The sequence below is a fragment of the Chlorocebus sabaeus genome, chromosome 27 (assembly GCF_047675955.1).
Source record: "Chlorocebus sabaeus isolate Y175 chromosome 27, mChlSab1.0.hap1, whole genome shotgun sequence".
NCBI lineage: Eukaryota > Metazoa > Chordata > Mammalia > Primates > Cercopithecidae > Chlorocebus > Chlorocebus sabaeus.
The window spans coordinates 30,457,729-30,473,457 of NC_132930.1; the positions used below are offsets into that span (position 1 = coordinate 30,457,729).

Consider the following 15,729-nt stretch of genomic DNA (forward strand, 5'->3'; position numbering starts at 1 on the left):
AAACTAATGGCAGTAGGTCCTGTGAACTAAGATTATTCTCATATAAGGTACATTAGAGAAGTTACTTTATTATCGTAATAAATTGGTTAATATGAGCACTTTAAAAACAACTTTTTCACATACTATGTGGGTGTATTCTAAGAAGTTGTTCCTATCATTTCAACCAAAAAAATCCAAGATAATTTATTCAGTTACAATTTAGAATTGGCCTATAAAATAATAATATAATGGGCTGGGTGGTTAAGAGGGATTTTCTTAGTGAATATTGAGGTAATGATTTTCCCTCGTGCTTACTTTTTAAGATCGTAAAAGCATTCCAATTTACATCTTATGTGATCTTGTTTGATCCACATGACTTATATTTGGTGAGGACATAGAAATGCATTCACCAACTGCATATAAAATATGTGTGCAATACTTTGTCATAAGAATTTAACTTTTAATGGAGGTACACACTGCTTCAAATAGGCTAAAACATGCACTATATAAAAAATCTTTACATTTGTCTTTGTAATATTATCCTTTCTGCACTTTGCATTGAACTATCAATTCAAACAAAACAGTGAAACTGCCTTTTAAAACATGAGCTCAAAGGAGGCAGAGCATCACCTATTGTTCCTGTGGTTTACTAACCCCAGCTTGGTCCCTTTCTATATTCCTACTGCTCCAAACTGAGAAATGGACAACCACAGATTATACAGGCCCAGAGGGTGTAACCAGGTATAAATAATCCTGTTTGTCTTGTTTTTCCTAAAAATATATTCCTTTTAATTCTATCAGTGGAAGAAAAAACATCATAGCCACTTTCTCATGGTATGTTTTTAAACAATCAGAGTAAGAATCAATACACTTCTGAAGGGAACATTTGTCTAGGCCAATTGATCAGATGTGCCTTTGATAAACCCAGAATTTTCCACAGAAAATCAAAGTTTGGTTCACTGGGAAGGTGGAGAGATAAGAAAGAATTTTAGGCACATACATTTCTGTGATGGTCTCTGGAAGATTTGTGGGGATCTCAGTGAGACCTTTCCCACGACAGTCTACGATATTGTTGCTACAGGTACAGGCGGCAGGGCAGTGCAAAACGCTACAAGAAGGCGCCATAAATGACTGGTGACCTAAAAAAGAAATAAACAGAAATTATATTTTTCCTCCTGAATATCATAATTGTGAAACATAGAAACTTAGCTCAAGTAACAAAGCATTTCACATAAATAAATCTCTTTAAATACATGATCATAAGATGATCCTATATTTCTAAAATATATTTTAGGAGGCATGCTTTTATATATTAAGATCAATAAAGCAAATGAGAGGAAGTAAATGAGATTCTAAAAACTGATCATAATACTGCTAATTTTTAAAACTATTGTGAGAAAAGCTAAATTCAGTTTCAAGTCAGAATTACATTCAAAACTATTCTAATTTCCAAAACCCCGGCAACTTCAGACTAATTTACATTCATTCCTAATAAGCTTAAATAGAGCTTGGTCTTTATCAAATTCATGTGGCTTTATGTACTTTGTAGTTTCTTTTAAAAATAAAACAAAACAGTAATACTTTCATCAGAAGATAATTGTTGCTCAAATTAAATAATCATAGCCAATAAATGTGGAGAAAAATTAGATAATCCAGAATGTGATGTCTTGATAGGTTCAAAATTATGAATTTCTGTGAAATTATAATAATAATTTATATAAAGTAATTTTATTGGTAATAAAAAATGATTCTCTTGGGGGCTTCGAGTAATTTAAAATTTTAGTTTAAGTAGCTCCCTTTCTGTATGTACTTTTATCACTCAATATTTGGAACAATTTTTAAATGAGACATTAATGGTTGAATGCTGAGCAACAGAGTATCAGCACAGTGGTACTAAACAAGCATCTGGAAATGCATGGTTTCTGGAAGACAGTGGGGACTGCCCTTTCCAACCTGCTGGGAAAGGGCCCTAGTGGTGGTGACGTGCCAGGAGGAGGCTGCAAGCCAGCTGCCAATCCTATCCCTCTAAACAAGCTCTCAAACTACAAAAATATCCTCAGTCTAAAAAAGAAATGTGAACTTGCCTTCTTCCTCATCTAGAAAACAGAAAGGAAAAAGTGAAGAGAGAAAAAAGTGGTTAGTAACGAACTGTTAGTCATTTCATTATTTAATTTTTTTAAAAAGCAATCAGACATATTGAGAACATTCCATGATCATACACAAAACTTTTGCTTAGGTTATAAAACATGTGAAAAAATACATACAGGGTCTAAAATATAACCATTTAAAAGCATCAAGTACTAGTCATGTCTCCCTACCCCGCCTTTAAAAATCTGTGAACGACTTATGATGCATTATACGTTTCTTAAAATTTTGTTTTGTTGTATTTTGAACAGATACTTCTGAAGCTGAAGCAGAACCAACCCTATATATATATAAACAAGATACTATGTATCACTATGTGTGTGTGTGTGTGCACGCACGTGTGTGTATGTAATCAAACCACCTCGGTTGAGATCCTTGGACTCAACTATATAAACTTCGGCAAGGTTATTCTTTTTCACAGCGTTTGAATCTCCAAATATAGAGATATTGCATTTCTCATATAGTTGTTATGAGGGAGGTGAAGTAGGTAAATATATGTGAAATACTTAGGTTGGTGCCTAAGCATATCAAAAAACTCAGTAAACGTTAGCTATTGATTGATATTAGACACAGCCTATGTCTTACTTATTTATTTATTTTATTTTTTGAGGTGGATTCTGGCTCTGTCGCCCAGGCCGGAGTGCAGTGCTGTGATCTGGGTTCACTGCAAGCTCTGCCTCTCAGGTTCACACCATTCTCCTGCCTCAGCCTCCTGAGTAGCTGGGACTACAGGCGCCCGCCACCACGCCCGGCTAGTTTTTTGTACTTTTAGTAGAGACCGGGTTTCACCGTGTTAGCCAGGATGGTCTCGATCTCCTGACCTCGTGATCCACCCGCCTCGGCCTCCCAAAGTGCTGGGATTACAGGCGTGAGCCACCATGCCAGGCCTATTTATATATATATATATATATATATTTTTTTTTTGAGATGGAGTTTCTCTGCTATCACCCATACTGGAGTGCACTGGTGTGATCTCAGCTAACCACAATCTCCACCTCCCAGATTCAAGTGATTCTCCTGTATCTGGGAGATACAGCCTTCCAAGTATCTGGGATTACAGGCATGCACCACCACGCCCAGCTAATTTTTATAATTTTAGTAAGAACGGGGTTTTGCCATGTTGGCCAGGCTGGCTTGGAACTCCTGACCTCTGGTGATCCGCCCGCCTCTGCCTCCCAAAATGCTGGGATTACACGCGTGGGCCATGGTGCCTGATCTTATGTCTTATTTTTGATTTCAGATTTTTGTTATTAAAGCTGGTCATTTAATATTTGTTTTAAGTAAAACTGAACCATTAGTATACATGTATGCATGGAAAGTATTTTGTTACTTTACAACTATGGCTGGATTGCTCTTTGAATTTCATAGCAGGGATCTAGGATTAGCTAATCATTTTTGTTTTCAATTGTTAACATAAAAGTAGCTATAAATCATTACGTACTGGGAAAATAAAAAATCACAAGTAGAGCCATCATTTAGCGATTTTCCATATTTCCCCCGGAAACTGAAAAGTGTTTTAGCATAATCTAGATACAAGCAACCAGTACTTGCCAACCGATATAGTAAGGTCTCAGAACATATTTTCACTGGAAAAGAGGATCTCTGTAGAGTGATTAGTGCACAATTGCACATTAGTGAACAACACTGAAATCTTTGAGGCATGCAGCCCTCACATTCTGTTACGTAACGGGATACAATAAACACAATAACATCATTCTTCTTTCTCCCTTACCACTGCAGACAAATTCTCGTTTTTGAACCTCAGCTACATTATGGCCTCTCAGGTGGGAAGGGCCCATACACTGAGTGTACAGACCAACCCGGGGCCTTTGGCGAAGCCAGTCGGAGAGCCAGGCCAGGTGGCAGTCACAATACAGGTTGTTTGAATGGAGTCGACTAAATGAGAAAAAAAGGAAGTGTAAAGCAAGAAAACAGAAAGTTGTCATTTCATTAATAATATATACCTTTATTTCTTAACATAGAAGTAAAGCTAAGCAGATTCCAATATAATTATTTTTCCTAAAAATTAAACTGATGTACAATCACAGAATCAAGTCTCTCTTCATTTAGTCTGAACTGAGCAATTTATAGAAGCTTGAATATGTCCATAAAATTATGTTTTAAATGAACATATTTCACTTATGTTCATTTAAAAGAGGAAAGAGAAAAAAAAAGTCCAATGCAAATTGCTCCACAGTTCCAACATCCCGAGAGCCAACAGGGGTGGGGTGGGAGAGTGGGGAGACTGGGTGAGGGGCAAGTTAGTAAAAGTTGTGGCTCCCAATTTGAAATATCAATAAGTCCTGCCATTATGAGTCTCTATAGAAACCGCTTGTAAAACCTTTTCAGCAGGTCACTTGCATTTTTTGCTGAACAAGACAGAATAATAATTCAATATAAAACACTTTTTTCACATCCTTATTCTGATTTCCTTCTTTTGTTGTTTAATCACAGAAAAGGGATTAGCTCCTTTGGCTCCTGGAGACCTATCCTCAAAGAGCAGCGACTGAAATTAAAAGGCACAAATGGCTGGGAGTGAAGGAATTAAGTGAGTGGCTCTGTGCTGGCAGGATCCACACAAGATCATGGATTGCTTCCAAGTGGCAAATTGCACTTCTCCATTAATAAAATATCAGACAAATGTATCCACTAAATTAGGTAAATGACTTCAAACTGGCTTTTCTGTTTTCTCAAACTAAAGAAAAGGACATCCAAAGCTATAAATCAAAGCACTATTCCCAGAACCATCTACGACACAGTAATACCATTTTAGTCCTTTTAAGCTGATGTGTTCAATTCTAACCCAATAACAGTAATGGATATTGAAACATGGAACTCAGTCCAGAAAGATAATTAGACCATAAAAATGGAATTTTTAAGTAGCAATGATACTGTAGAATAATGACCCAACCAAAGCAAAGGAATTTAAAGTTAAATGACTGCTTTGCATTCTCCTTGAGCTTGTAGATAAGGAACACAATTCTTTGCTTCGAAACTAGAAGGTGTACCACAGAACAAAAAGCTACATTTTGGGAAAGACGGGTGACCTCTGGCTCGGTTTGCTTGGAAGTTGAAGTTCTGTCCTTTGGAAGCCACAGAGGCACATTCCATATCCTCGTACTCTAAATATTTCCATCTCAACCAAGCACATTACAAAAATTCTAATGATGTGTGCACAAACTTGAAACGAGAAAAGAATGTAAAAATTGAAAAACCTGATTAGTAAGACAGACTCATGAATTTCTACAAGAAAATAAGGGACACTGTCAAAAAAATTCAGATGAATGTTTTTACAATTTTGTTGGCTTTGTTTTTGCAAAGACTGAAAGCTTGATCAATTTCTTTTTTTTAAAAAAATGCCTGAAGTTAATGGGAAATTATAGTTTTGAGTGAATTGGGCTGTTAATTCAGTCAGATTAGTCTCATTCTGATAGCCCCAAGAATACAGAATTTAGCTATGTCTGTATACTTGTAGAATTCCTTTATTTTGCTAAATAATATTCCAAGGAAATTATAATGATGTGTTATTACACACAGAGTTAGATTTCAGTAAGAAAAAAATGACATTAAAATTGGTATTGCCCAGTTCATTAAAAAGCTGTTAATTCAAAATTTTTATTACAAAAAGAAAATTAATGTTTTCCAGTTACAAGCTATCAGAAAATGAGGAGTATTTTGAAAATCTAATCAAAATATATTTACCCAACTTAAAAACACTTTTTTTCCCAAGAAGTCTGATGCTTTGGTTTTGTTTCCAATCATGTCCTACATGTTATATGTCATATACTTTTTTTAGGTCAAGGTGATTCTGAAATGCAGTTCAAATGAGATTTACCTCTGAAATTCAATAACTTAAAGTCCACCCTGGGCTTTAAGGATTTTAAAGCCTACTCTGGGCTTTAAGGATTACTTTTTCTTCAAGAGAAAAGAAATAGCTATAGTCAATACTTTATTAGACCAAAAATATCTTAATGTCCATCTGTAACCCCAAAAAAGATACTTTTAAATATAAGTGCTGACACAACCTTAATTATAGAAGCACTAGAGGGTGATGCTATAATTTCATGTTATAAGGAATGTTGGAGAACCAGTTTAGCTTTATTAGGTCTGCTTGCAGTACAGCAATAAAATCATAAAGATTTCCCATTTATCATTTCTGACAGCCAATCAAGGAGTCTTCCATTTCTTAATGAAATGTGACCTCCACAATAGCTCAAAGTAAATTTTTTTTTAACTCCAAAGTTCCCATAATGCATATCATTTAAAAGAAATCTTTCCAGTTTCCAGAATAATAGCTAATTCCCACAAATATCATATCTAGTCTTTTTCCAAGTTGGGTTTTCCTTGTCTACCTTGTAAGCTAGTGGTCCCATCCTTTGCTTACTGAATATGTTATTTAAGGGGAAGCTTTAATTGATTAATATGACCTTTACATATATTGTGACTACTTACAAAGTCCTAAGTTTAGGCATATGGTTGAAACTTGCCACAGAAAGTCTAGTAATGTTGTTATTGTTGAGAGTGCTGTAGAATTAAAAAGAAAAGTTAAAATTTTTAGATACAAAATTGATTGATCATTTTATATACTAACATAGAGAAAATGTCTTGTACTATGCTTATGCAGGAGAGCTACCTGGTAGAAATGACACAGAGAATACACTACTCTATAAACAAGTTGATAAATAATTTTCATAATTTAACATGTTACTGTACATTTTGTTTTATTCAACATTTACTACAAATTTATGGCTTCACTCATAGCATGTTTGACTATTCACATTCTACTTTATGTACCTTGTGCATGCATGTCTATTTATGATATTGGTTAGGAAATAAACACGGGATAGTTACAGTTGGCAAATATGCCCAATTACATTTCCGTAGAGTGGCATTATGTGTAATTAGTGTCCATGAGTCAATAAGCGTATTTGAGTTAATATTCTCTTACTGAATTCTCATAGCAACAATACAGAATCATTCTTGTCAGGCCTTGGAACAGAGTCCTGATAACTATTATTTACCGCAGACATCAGCCACTGCTGTAATTTGAGTGGAGAGAGCTATATCTATATCTGGTACTTGTATCATGTGGGGATGAAGTAACTTGCTGTAGCACTGTGTTAAAAGATTAATCCATTCTAATGGTTTTTAGTTGCAGTAGCATATATTGGCCTTTGTTTATTGCTGTGTGGTAGCAATCATGGTTTCTTGAGGTAGCAGATCCAGGAATATGTGTGGTGAAGAGAGTTATGGTGAAAATAAATATCATCCTTACTTTTCCCACAATGCAACATTATTAGTTTTATTATTATTATTATTATTGATTATTTCTACTTCTACTACTACTCATTCATTCATCAAATATTTCCTGAATCGCTATTATTTTATGGTAACATGGAGTATTATAAAAATAAATCAGACATAAATCCTGTCCTAAAATAGCATACAGTCCAGCTGGGGAGATGAATTGGACAAATTACAAAAACTAGTTAGGCTAAGACATGAGCTTTCTTCACCCTTCAGAAAAATCTGGTTGTGATAAGAAAGTGGTAGAAGTTATCCCAGGGGTATACAAGTAAAGTGTGGACATGGAAAGCAATTCTAAGACTGGGAGAGACTGAAGGTACACATTGAGGTGGTGACTAAAGAAGGCAAGTTCCTCTGAAGGAGGCAGGAGAAAGCATCAGTGGTCCTGGTGGATGAAGTTGATATTGGACAAGGGTTTGAATGAGAGGTTGCAAGTTCACTGTAGGGCCTGAGCAGAGAACAGAAATGAGAGAAGCAGGCCACGTGCAAAAATATACAATGATGGGCAAGAATGATGGAAGAAAGCAGACAGTTGGGGATGGTGAAGAATATGGTAAGCTAGCAATGATAATCTCTCTTGTGGCAGATAATGTCCAGCTCCAATGGACCATTGACCTGCTGTAAGGGAGGGATGTCAAACAATCAGATTTTCCAAGGGAAGTTAGAAATAAAAAGTTTTAGATCTTTCTAATGTTTAAATAGTGGCAACTAATTAAAATATTTCAAACAGTCTGTAGACTACTTATGTTTGAGCTACACAAAAAATATTTTTGAGGCCACTTTGGGCCAGTTGGTGGCTCTGGTTATCAATGGTGCATTCAGAAGTTAAGGGAATGACAAAAACTTTTTGGTAAAACATGGCATGTCAGCTACAGACCTAGATCATGCATGGACCCTCTTTACTAGCTTGTTTTGCAATGTATTTAATTATATAAGAACTATTCTAAGTGATTTGAATTAAGTCAAAAAAACTAAACCACTTTATGGGGGACCTACAGAGCACTGGATTTGTTGGCTCAGTTTATCTAAAAGCTTTTAGCATTTTCCTATGTGCAGGTGAAATGAGATGTCTTTTTCAAATGCCATTAAAATATATCCTGATGTTTGAATGCAAAGGTTAAACTTCTCAATGGGATTTGCTTTCAGATGATCCCTTTTCCCATCTTCAAAATTTATACTGAATTAATATGGCTAAAATCTTTATAGTATACAGTATTCTGAAATATAACTTTGGGAATAAATTGTTTTAAGTACTTCACACGGAGAAGACATGCATTAATTTTGAACTATAGTTTCTTCTATCTCCGTGCAAAGGAAAATTTTCACTGAATGCCAAAGACTTCAGTTATCAATTTGAAATCTTTTCTCAGAATGTTAGTTCACATAATGCAACTAAAGGAAGACATTATCTTAGTATTTTATTCAGTACTGATGCTGGAAAGAAGTACTGATACTGATACCCAATGACTGAAAAATATGCAGAACCAACAAAATTATTTTTAAAATTAATAATAAATATAAGTGTTAAGTATGATTACTTGTATATGTTACCGCTATGGTCAACTTCTATTCTGAAATAATGGAAACTTATATATTGTACTTATTTAGTTGTGAATATTTTCTCCCATGTGTAAGTCTATTTCTGTCTTCAACTTCAAGATTTTCTTTGTAATGAGTAAATATTCTAATACCAAAGACATCTTGATGTATAAATATTAGCCTGTATAATCATGGAGCACCTCTCACACTTATATCTTGATTTAGTCATCTTACTCCCTTACCACCATGCATATCGCTTGGCAGATAGTTTGGTATTTAGTGGATACGAATCACTATGATTAAATTAAATTAAATTATGTCCATTCTGTGAAAAAGAAAAACAAACATGTAAAAGCAGCAATTGAAGGGATATATATCATTTCTGAGTCCAGTGTCCAAAGAAAGGGAAAATATTGATCAAGATTTAGTTTCCAATGTTATTTTTGAGACGGTATCTAAATATTAAGAAAATAAGCAGTTACCTCTAAATCCTACAAATCAGAATCTGACAATAAACCAGTTCTCCATGAATGTGCAAGTGTTAAACTGCTTCCTTGCTTTCATCTACCTTAGATTTTTCACTTGACTTCTTGGACTCTATTCACTCTTTGTACACTCATATATATCCTAATTTAATACACTTTCATCAATGACTGAGGGCGATTACCTCATTTTCTCCCATCTAGCTTCAGTATAGCCATACATTCACAAATGGTTCAAAGAATTAAAATTTTAAAAAATCTAAAAGCCTTGGAATCTGAAATTTAAGGCAATGTGTACGTTAATGTTCCTTCATTATTTCCACATAAGCCAGTACATCCTAAAGAGTCACAAATGGTAAAAATAAGCAAAACAGACAAGTCATCTTTCTAGAACCCTTCTTAATGCAAACTCTCTTAAGCTCTTGACCAAACATTTATAATAGGTAAACTTTTGTTGTATTTCACAATTGATGTGGGCTTCATAAATTCTCGTCTTTTCAGTGGTCCAATTTTGGCTCATTTATCAACTGATTTTTCTAGGGGTTGTTTAAAGTATGAAGATTGAAAAAAAAAACATTTAAAGTAATGTCTGCTCAACTTTATAAAATTTTAATATAAAATATTTCAATCTTTTAAATTTACATTGTCTTCTATCATATGCTAATTTTTATTATTTCTTCAACAAACAAACTCTGACCAATATATACTTCTTTAAGATGTATATATTAAGGTCCTCAAAAGAGTTTCCAAGATTTTGGATTTCTATTTTAATTCCATGAACCATAAAACATCACCCTTTGGTGTGTTTCCTCCTTTTTGCTAAAGTCATTTTTTAGATATTTTGATTAATCATGACAATCAAAATGTATGAGATGACTGTGTTTTCATAAATGTACTGCCTCTGACGACAATGATATTAGTTTATAGAAAATAAGCAAATGTAGTTATTGTATTTGTGGGTAAAAGATTTCAGTGCCTAGCACAGTGTTCATTCCACCTTATAAAATATACACAGTAGGTATTCAATACATTTATGTGTATATATACATATATTGAATAAATACACTGAATAACTACATATTTAAAAATAATTTAAGTTTTTTGAAAACTTAATAACAAGGTAGTTTACGGGCTTCAATTCATCCAAGATAGTCAGTAAACTTTGCATAAAATGATTGGTATCATTCATATTTCTAGTTAGGAACATTGGTTTAATAATACATTTTTTGTTTGATCAGCTCTGTCTGATTAACTCTTGTGGTAGTCTCTTCATCTATGAATTTTAGTGACACTGACTATGGTTTTGCCATGAGACCACTACTATGAAATCATTCTAATTATTCTGACTCTGAGATACCATCAGTGAGCTTTGTATATTAAAAATGGTTCTGGTAAACAATTTAAATAGTGGTCTTAAAGCTAAAATGTATATGATAAGCACTTTGAATATTTTTCTGATAGAAACTTAGACCATTATCAATAGAAACAAAGGTGGCCTCTCCTGTAGTTAGAGAGTAGTCTATATTTTTATATTTCACATTTTATCCCAATCAATTCATTCATACACACATATCTTTTAAAATAATTAATAACTCATTACACTACACAGCTGGAAATTCTATTTTCTTGAAATTAAAACCAAAACTGTATAAAAATACTGATAAAGTAAGCCATTCTGGCTGAAAGATTAATTTATTTTCAGAATTATATTCCATTCCTGAAACTAGATTTATAAAGTAATGAATCCATTTTTTGTTGGGAAGAGGAAGGATTTTATGATTTCTCGATAACTTTTAACAAATTGACTAAAAACACACTCACATTTAATTCAATTTTAGATCTCTGACTAAATTTGTCAAGGATGAAATAAGGCAGAGAAAAATATTTTAATTTGTGGAGGAATTGTAAGTGTATTTAAAAAGCTACAAATGTGGATTTTGGCTGAAAAAATTCGAAAAATGTATAGGCGGCATATGATGCTTTAGTAACTATAGTTTTCATTAATTTTTGTAATTTCATTAAAATTAATAAGTCATTGATCAATAGAGGTTACTTAGTTGCCTCTAACCAATTTTGTCAGTCATGTCTACCCAGGGAGGAAAGAAGGAGGTTGCCCATTATAATTCAAGTCTGTATGTTGTATGTTACAAAGTCAGTAGTGAAGACTTGAAAATGGATCTAATGGGTGGCTTATTAACCTTAGGAAGCAGATTTCAAAGTATTCTTACAAAAATAATGTTAAATCACCTGGTTAAAAAATTTATTTTTTTAATGAGAAACTGTGTTTCCATTGCCTAACAACGACAAATTATTCCAAGATATCAGCTACTAAGAGGGTTTTTTATGTTATTTTTCCTATAAAGCTGATTTTACCTCAATATTGAGCAATGATAAATTCTATGAATCTTATAAAACTATTTATAAGAACATTTGAGTGACCTTAGACAATTTTACCTAACATACAGATATGGTACGCAAGGTTTTGCACACACGCATTTAGACTCTTCCCTGTATTCACCATGAATTATTTAAGGTATCTCTTGAGAGACTATTTTGACAACAAGGTTTTAAGCTAGCAGATAAGCTTCCACATTTGTTCTGTCCAGACACAAAGCCCCCATTAAAAGAGTAAGAGAAATAGCAGTACTTACAGCACTTCCAGGTCCCGGAGAGCCCTGAATGCCCCATCTTCAATACAGCTGATCTGGTTGTAATCCAGTTGCCTGTTAAATAGATTAGGAGAATCTATGTAGAAGGGATGGACAGTAGCTGGGGTAGGTGATGGGAAGTTTCCTGAAGGGTCTATGATACCCTGGACACACTCACTGAAGTGCCCTCACAAACACACTCATCTGCTTACGAATGTCATAAGCCATTCTAGCCTCTATGCCGCCACTGAAATCTCTTTTTGTTCTGAACTGTCTGTGCAAATAGCAGCCCTTGGAAAGCTCCAGTAAATAATAACTGCACCTTATATTAAATGCCATAGGAATGCAATTTCATTACATCAAGAAAAGCTATCCATTAAGAGCTTTCAGCGTCATCTTGCTGAAACAATTTCATTAAGGTAAAGGACTGTAAATCACTTAATGTCACATGCACCCCCTCAGTGACCTAACAGAATCCATTTATCAGAGAAGCTCAGCTGCATGTTAATTTCACTATCCTTGGCATGAAAGAGCAACACTACTTTTAGGTTTCCTTCTTTTAAAAGCAGTTTTCCTTCAAGAACTCCAAATCGAGAAAGGGAACCGACGTCCCATATAGCTTGCTCTTATTCCCAACCAGAAATACACTTTAGAAAGCTAGTAATTGTTCTATATTAAATGTCACTATTCTAGTAATTCACATTCTTTATCATTATATGTAAATGCTCTGCATTGTAAATACAGCATACTTTTGAATTAAGGAACTTCCAGAATTATATCGCTCTCCAGAAGATAGGTTTTAAAGTATTAAATAACAATTTTGTTTTTTAAAATGATGCTAATTTTGGTTAAAGCCACTAAGAAACATATACTACAGGCACACCATAAAAACACTACATGTTTCTATGGTAAAAAGCCTAAAAGCTGTATCAGCTAAACTCTAAATAATGCATAATTGAAGTAAATGAATCTTCCTCAATATCTTAAGGACTTGTTAAAATTCATAGTACAAAAAAAGAATGCTCCAAACTCGGTTATGTCTGCTTTTCCTGCTGCTTGTTGTGGAATTAAAATTTCCTTGTTCGTATTGAGCCTTCTACTTGGTTGAAATTAACAGTGAGGTACTATATTGTATCTGTACTACACTCTTTTTTTTTTCCCCCAAACAAGCAGTTGTTGTTTAAATATAGTAGCTTGAATGTTAGAGATGTTATTATTTCAGTTAAAAAAGTATTTTAATGTTTCACTTGAGATAGAAACAAAATGTTTCATGGAAGAGGCGAGTTTTCAGCTCTGCAGGCACTGGGTGAGAGAATATGGATGAACAGGAGTAAGATTATGATCATAATACAAATGTATCCTGTCCTTGTTTCAAGTTCAGCATTCACTGAAAGGGCTAATTCATATCTGAGGTCTGTTCATAAAGAACTGTTTGAACATTTCTATAAAATAGTGGTTACTCTCACAAGACTAATGAATAAAGGTGCAATGATTTAATCCAGTGACTTTCAGAGGGGCCTCTTCAAGTTCCTCACTTTAGAAATTATGTATATAGACAATGTCTCATGAAATATACATCTCATTTGTAAGAAGATCTCTAGGGGACACAATCATACACAAGGCTACCTTGATGTCATACAAATGGTACAATTTAGGACATGCAATATTAACAAAGGTGCGCCCCAAGGAAGATACAATTTTACTGCTTGTATAAGCCTTAGTTTATAAAACTTAAGGTTTTCCCTAAATCATAGCTAACATCCATGCTACTACAATAGCCTAAATCATTTCTGCTTATTAAGACGTAATGTAGAAGTATTTTATTTTCTAAGAAGACATTTAAAGTCTCATGATGTAATATGGTTGCTGTGGTTCCAAGAAAACACTTTCATTCTTGAGTACTTTTGATTTTTACAGATTAAATTCATTTAACAATTAAGTTAATAGCCTTTTTATTTTAAAGTGATATATCTATATCTATATCTATATCTACACTACTATTCTCTAACCTCTTGAACAATTTATCAAAGCCATTTAAATTAGTACAATGGCAATAAAGTGTTACCCCTGACACACTACAAAAGAGAAATTGTTTCCAGACAAATTGGCAAAATCTTTTAATGCTATCAAATTTGCCTAATGCAGTCTCCAGGTTAATCTGTAAAAGGGTGAGCTGTATGTTTGCCCATATCTTATTATCCTTAGCTGTCAATGTATAAATCAATGCTGACACAGCTTCTTCTAAATCATGCACACGATACACAAAGGGGAACCTCCAGCATGCCAGAAAGCACTCAAGCAAACCTTGTCCTACAAGGACTGGAAGGCCGACAACTTTCCTTACAGGAGCAGAAGTTGAGATGCTGCTGGAAACTTTGGTAATTTCACTGTTCTTTAACATTGCTCATGGTTACACGCTTCTTCATATTCTTAACAGAAATCTAAGCCCTTATTGGTGCTAAACCATTAAGAATATTTGGTTTCCATAGGACTGATGTTTTCTTTAAAAGTTCTCTGAATACTGTTGTATCTGAGTCCACATATTTCCTGAACATGAAGGTATTTCATGAAGTTACTCATACGAAAGGACAATCCAAGTTAAACAAGTGAATAATTCTTACATCAATCTGTCAATTTTGTGATATTCAAAGGAAGGTTTACACAAAGTGTTGCGCTGGTATGACTGCTCATGAGAAAATCTCTCCCAACAGACCTCCATTTGTCTGTATGTGGTTCAAGATAAACAGTGTCAAAACTACGCAACAATGTAATTTATTTCAGAGTTTCTGGACTACTTAGCCACACTCTTTGTTTTGCCCTGCTCATTCCCTTCTCCACTACCTTTCAAGCCCTGCCTACTTCTGGCTTCTGTAAACAGGAAAGGATCTGTTCTCTGCCATACCTTTAGTGACAGGCTGGCCTTCTTTAGATGTGATTTCCAATTGTGCCATGAAATTATTCTGAATTAAGAAAACAGCAAGGAGACTTTTTCAATTCTCCAAAAAAATTATGCTTCAACTATTCACTAAGACATAGTGTAAATTTGCAGATCATTAAAGAGATTTGGATGTTAAGGGCAGAAGTATCATAAGTGGTTTTTTTCAGACCTTTGGCTGACCTAACTTAGCACATACTTTTGTGTCTTCGTCTCCCTTATTTCCTGACTCCAATCTTCCCTTTGGCTTCTATTCAAATTCCAAATTGCCTTTCTATGCAATCCTTTGCTGTCCACGTGTGTACATTTGTGTTTTGAAGAACTGCTTTAATCTCATGGAAATGATGGGGTTAAGTAGAATAATATTCACGATCTTGGCCGCGAGCAGTGGCTCACGCCTGCAATCCCAGCGCTATAGGAGGCCGAGGCGGGTGGATCACCCGAGGTCAGGATTTCGAGACCAGCCTGGCCAACATGGTGAACTCCATCTCTATTAAAAATACAAAAATTAGCCAGGCGTGGTGGTGGGTACCTGTAATCCCAGCTACTAGGGAGGAGGCAGGAGAATCGCTTGAACCCAGGAGGTGGAGGTTGCAGTGAGCCAAAATCGCACCTTGTGACATTGCACTCCCACCTGGGCAACAAGAGCAAAACTCTATGTCTTAAAAAGAAAAAAAGAAGAATATTCATGATC

At 34.5% G+C, this 15,729-nt stretch overlaps 1 protein-coding gene across 2 annotated transcripts in view; it reads right to left on the reverse strand.

The window, feature by feature from the left end:
- Positions 1 to 15,729, reverse strand: part of SLIT2 (slit guidance ligand 2) — a 375,237-nt gene that overhangs the window by 132,344 nt on the left and 227,164 nt on the right. For both annotated transcript variants that reach the window (XM_008017787.3, XM_008017785.3), the window contains exons 6-9: positions 12,104 to 12,175; positions 6,577 to 6,648; positions 3,857 to 4,020; positions 980 to 1,118 (exon numbers count right to left, since the gene is read on the reverse strand). In XM_008017787.3, the coding sequence (XP_008015978.3) occupies positions 980 to 1,118; positions 3,857 to 4,020; positions 6,577 to 6,648; positions 12,104 to 12,175 (447 nt within the window). The remainder of the gene's footprint in view (positions 1 to 979; positions 1,119 to 3,856; positions 4,021 to 6,576; positions 6,649 to 12,103; positions 12,176 to 15,729) is intronic.